This window comes from Crassostrea angulata, chromosome 4 (assembly GCF_025612915.1).
Source record: "Crassostrea angulata isolate pt1a10 chromosome 4, ASM2561291v2, whole genome shotgun sequence".
Taxonomy (NCBI): Eukaryota; Metazoa; Mollusca; class Bivalvia; order Ostreida; family Ostreidae; genus Magallana; species Magallana angulata.
The window spans coordinates 20,743,007-20,748,371 of NC_069114.1; the positions used below are offsets into that span (position 1 = coordinate 20,743,007).

At 34.7% G+C, this 5,365-nt stretch overlaps 1 protein-coding gene across 1 annotated transcript; it reads left to right on the top strand.

Moving 5' to 3' along the window:
- Positions 1–607: 607 nt before the first annotated feature.
- On the top strand, positions 608–3,736 carry LOC128182150 (uncharacterized). The gene is made up of 2 exons (XM_052850762.1): positions 608–1,715; positions 2,180–3,736. The coding sequence occupies exons 1-2, from the start codon at positions 690–692 to the stop codon at positions 3,734–3,736; spliced, it is 2,583 nt and encodes an 860-aa protein (XP_052706722.1). The 5' UTR covers positions 608–689.
- Positions 3,737–5,365: the final 1,629 nt, after the last annotated feature.

Below are 5,365 nucleotides of genomic sequence, written 5' to 3' on the forward strand. Positions count from 1 at the left end.
CATGGCCTGACTTTTAGGAACATTGGTCAAATTAAGTGTCCTTGAAAAATGTACACTCTCGTGAACGTTCGTGTTACATCAGTTCCAAAGTTTGAAAAGGACATTGTCTAAATTTAAAGGAAAAATTTTCAAATCTTAAAAGGGTTCGCTGGTTGTGGCCATTTTTAGACTGTATTGATCTCCTTTAGAAGGAGAGCTTTATAAAATAAAGAAAAGAAAATACCAAAATTTGAAATGCAAAATAAAGGGATTTTTCTGTCTTAACTTATATTTATTTATAAAAAAATATAATTACAAAGTTGCATTAACTTGGTAACTCCTTGTATGAAACGATAGACATTTCAATTTTGTCATTTACTGGGTTTTGTGATTTAACCCAAAATGCCCTTACCAATTTTGTCTCGCCAATGGTGCTTGAAAAATTCAAACTGTCTCTGCAACGATCAAGGATTCTAGCAGCTCTTTTTTCTTGCATGGATATAAAATACCGTATTTTTATAATTTGAACATTTTGTTTAATTATGTCGTCTGTCAGCACTTACATATACATAATTTCCTTAAAACAGGACAAAAGAATCTGTCTTCTAGTTTTCGCCTCCATGCAGACCTTGTCTTATTCTTTTTTACACGATCCATACTACGACTATCATGTCTTGCCTACACATGACGAACAGGCACTAGTCGACAACATGACAGGTTGGATTTTGGACAGCACCACAAAGCTTTATCTAAAAGCACACTTGCTTCTTTGTCCCCGTCAAGACATGTGCTTTGGAGACCGATTCAAAAGAAATTACACCTCGCAATTACCTTTTCTAAGTTGTGGTCACTGTGACTGTGGATCTCACTGCCACAGGAAGCAGAATTGCTGTCCATGGAGGTCGTATACTCAGGACAGAGAAACCAGTCCTGAATATATCTCCTACAAAAACCGCGACCTTTCTCAAGACATCAGAAATGACAACCTTAGTAATGTCCAACTTCAATGTATTACTCCACAGGTCAATGGAAATGCTCCTTTTCATCTTAGATCGGAAGACTCATATCTCTTCGTTGCCCAGTGCTTACATAATGATGATATGGAAACAAAACGAAGGTGTGAAAACAACACTGACTTTCAAGACATTTTTCTATATCAGCCTGTATTCTCGCTTGCCTCTAATGAAACGTTCAAAAACAAGGATTGTGCTATTTGTAATGGAGAAACTGTTGAAAATCTTGTTTACTGGATACCAATTTTTATTTGCTCCTCAAAACGAACTTTCTACCAAACTTACACTTACAGTTGGATCCAATCTCTAGTTCACGGAGAGAACTCCCCATGCAATATTGCATTCTTACCCCTAGATACCAGAATGGTAACCAAATGCTATAAAGAAGAGAATTATGTTAGTACATGTAACATTGACAATCAGCTAACGTCAGTTGATCCTATCATTTTCGAGGCCTGTGCTTCAGACTATGTAAATTATTATTTGCACTGCCTCTCTCCGTTCCAAACGACTCTATACAAGAATATTTTTTGTGCGATGTGTAATTCTGAATACTGGGAGTCAAAGCTTACGATCGAATGCATTTCGGCAAACATCCAGACGAAGAAAAACTGGCCGTTTGCAGCGTTTTCGGCAGTCATAGATTTTGAGGAGAATGGAGAACGGATTCAACTTAAAAAAGATACAAAATGTCAACACAACGCTTTCTACGAAAAGGAACTGGTAAGTTTTTATTGATAAATGTTTGAATCGTCATCAAAATTAAAGATGTGAAAGAAAGTAAAGATATTTGAAGATGCATATCACGTAATGATTGTTACCTTCATATCTGTCTGAACAACCCACGTTGTGTGTTCCAATAATTACGACGTTAGTTAATATTTATTACGGGTAAGCGACAATAAATTGTGTATTTGAAAGAAAGTGGCGGGTTATATATATTTAGCATAATCCGCTCTCCTGCCAACCCAGAAGAACCAATAGGTATTTAGTCGTTCCGTGCAATTTGATTGGCCTCAAAATATAAAATAAAACTTCAACTTCGAAAGTATTCAAAAAGACACAGTTTCATGTTATTCATAATTATCAATTGATGAAACAAAAACATATCTAAAATATTATTTTAGCGAGTGATTCCTTCAAATTATGCATACATCTCATAATCGTATTTTTTTTCTTCCAAACAGGACAAATGCATTCCAATTTCGTGTGAAGATGGAATGATTTACAGCGATTTCAAATGTGAACCGCTCTTTTCTTTTATTCTGCAAAACAATTACGAAATAAACTTACTTTTCCAACCCATTCTCAATATTTCACACAGTCGTCGTGAAATTTTAATCGATATCAATCTTTTTTTGATCAAGTTTGCAAAAGACAACAATTTCTACGACTCAATTTGCTTCTGTACCATATATACTTATCCACGCAAAACATTGTGGACACATGAAGACTTTTATTTTGTTGCCATAATCAAGTTATCTATCGATTACTGGCATAATTCCAAAGATCTCATTCAGCGTCTGAATACTGCCATCGCATCATTGGACAGTGTGGCCCTTCCTGGATTTGTTGTCAGACATGTCGGACAATCCTTTCGAACTCGCTACATTTTTGGGACAAACCTTATCGAAGGCGTGCAAAATCCCATGAATGACGATATTCTGGAACAACATTCTGAATTTGTAGGAAAACGATTATATAAAGATCATGCGTGCTATGACAGTGTGGCTTCAGAGCTAGTTTCCGTAGTTGCTGAATGGTCAATTTGCCCGAAATTGATATTTGACACACGTGATGTACACATCTATGTATCTAACTTTTCTTTGTGTTTTAGCAACTTTCAATTCTGTATAGATTCTTTGTATTTTCGATATTCTCACGATAAAAGCAATGTAGAAGTGTGTTTTGAACAGTATCTGGCAAAAATGTCAAGGATTTCTTTCAGAAATTCAACATCTGAAGGATTTAATTTTTATACTTCGTTGGTGTGCACTACACTGTCGTCTATTGGTTGCATTACTTCTTTGGTCTCAAATTTGATCATTCATAAAAAAGAAATTATTCTGAAGAAGAACATGATAATTGTGTCTTCAGTCTTAATTCTTGCGAACACGGTGTACATCCTCTCTCAAACCTGCCGCAATGTAGTTTGCCACATCCTCGAATGCTTCAGTCAGTTTAGCTGGTTAACCCTTGTTATTTTCATGTTAAAATCATGTTTGTCAATTTGCTGTTTCGGAAAAAAGAAATCTGATGATCATCCTTCAAAACTCGTTTGTCTGAATTTCATTTTAAGCCTAGTTCTGTCTGGGCTGTTGGTGTTTATAACTGAATTACTTGGTCATAAACTACATCTTGGTTCCTACGGCGACAGCTATATTTCCCGCTATAGTACCAACCTCCCCACCTTGACTCTTTACACATTCACCGTCCCGGTGGTCTTATCGTCCATTCTAAGTTTATTTGTGTTCTTTTTCATTCTTCGAAAACCGCAAAAACTCTCGTATTATAGTTCTTTTGACTTGCAGATAGTGACCACGTTCTGTAAAATGTCTGTTACCGCGGCTTACACTTGGTTGTTTCATTATCTGTTTCAGATTTATCAGCTGCAGGTATTTTACACCTTACATTTCTTTTTTATGGCAATCATGGGTCTTGTCATGTCTTTCGCCTTTGGTTTATCCTCCAAAAGGAATCATTGCAATCCTGAACAAGGAAAACTAGAAAATAAGAAGGTTTAAACCTTCACTGAGCTTTAACAGACTTGGATCGATAGGTCAAACAGGGGGGAAATGTTAAATGTTACACGAATTTGTTTTTGGGAGTTGATTTTAATCAACTCTCATATGCAGTTACTCGGACAAACCGAAAGTGAAAGAGTGTTTGGACCTCAGCACAAATCATCGCTGCTGACAAGACTTAGTTCTTGCAAATAATTGATAAATTCGATGTAATGTATGCTAAAGCATTGTTTTTCAAGGAAACTTATTTATAAAAACCTTGAAAATAGTCAGATTTTAAATGGTACGAACAATTTAGATATTTTTGTAGTCGTATGTATTCCTACGCCAGAGTTCAATATAGTCTCGTTCAACTCGACGCTCGGCTGTCTCCGTAAATCTCCGACAAGCACAGAGTCTCCCTTGCTTGTCGGGAGATTTACAGTGTCAGCCGAGCGTTTGGTTGAACGAGACTAGAGTTCAAAATTGCTTGGATTTATACAATTTTTGAGAAATATTTTTATTACTGATACATAGTTTGATTGATTTGATTTTATCTTTAAATATTATTTAACATGATTCATATGGGGGTTTCTCGACGTTCTTGTCAAGAAAAGTCAAAAAATTCATATTATAAAAATGTAATTCAAAAACAAACTACAGATACTTTTCATGCAAAATAACATATCATTGATTTTAAAATAAATAAACATCGACAAAATCAACTCCCGTTAGTTCTTCAGTACTTTGATTCTATTGGTTGTCATGCAGTAAAGTTTATTTTAAAATTTCAATTAAGGATGCATCTGTTCGGATATCAAATCTGTTCATTGGTACACTTAAAATTCAAGGATTTATTATTATTTCATCCCCTTAAAATATCATTGAAGTTGAAGAAAGAAAGCTTTGGTCTGGAACTTTATCTCATATACGACACTATTTTAGCCAAAGGACCAAGAAAAAAAATTGTGGTTCAAGCATCGGTCCATCTGACGCGATTTAGAAATCACATTTTCTAAGGAGTGATGCAGTTTCATGCTTGTGTCAGCGTGAATACAAGATTTGCAAACAATTATTTTTTTCGTTTGCTCTAAAAACAATAATTAAACTTTAAAACATCTTTTTATAGGCTCTTACTGAGTTTGTTTATCATGATTGTTATAAAGCATTAATTTAATTGTTGTATTTTAAAAATGTACATGTTTAATGTGGTCTTATCCTTCTGTTGTTATATTTTATAGGCTATGAAGTAGGTTGTTGTTTGTCTTTGATTTAATATTAATTGTAGCTTGATATGAAATGCGTGATTGATTTTTTTTCAGCAGACAATACAGGAACATCTTGTGAAATGTTCAGAGTATAGTGATGTAATTGACGCCAATACATAATATTAGTACGATTTTGATATTTAAAAACATTACTGAGACATGGCGTGTTTTGAGGATTTTTGAGAATATGTACCGTATTTAGTTATTTTTTGTTGCCATTGTAGATTTGGTAACAGGTATTCCGAAGTTAGTTCTTGAGCGAACAAAGTGTGCATTTTGAGTTTTGTAGAGTATGTTGCATTTTTGCAGTTTTTCTTTTCGCTTACAATAAGGAATTTAGTGCACTCTGAGGGAGTTTTGTTTGTGATTGTCTTTGTTTGAT

Excerpts from the sequence above, each read along its gene's own strand:
- LOC128182150 (XM_052850762.1), top strand. The coding sequence starts at position 690 with ATGACAGGTTGGATTTTGGACAGCACCACAAAGCTTTATCTAAAAGCA. Across the intron at positions 1,716-2,179 it reads CTTTCTACGAAAAGGAACTG|GACAAATGCATTCCAATTTC; the intron begins GTAAGTTTTTAT and ends TCTTCCAAACAG.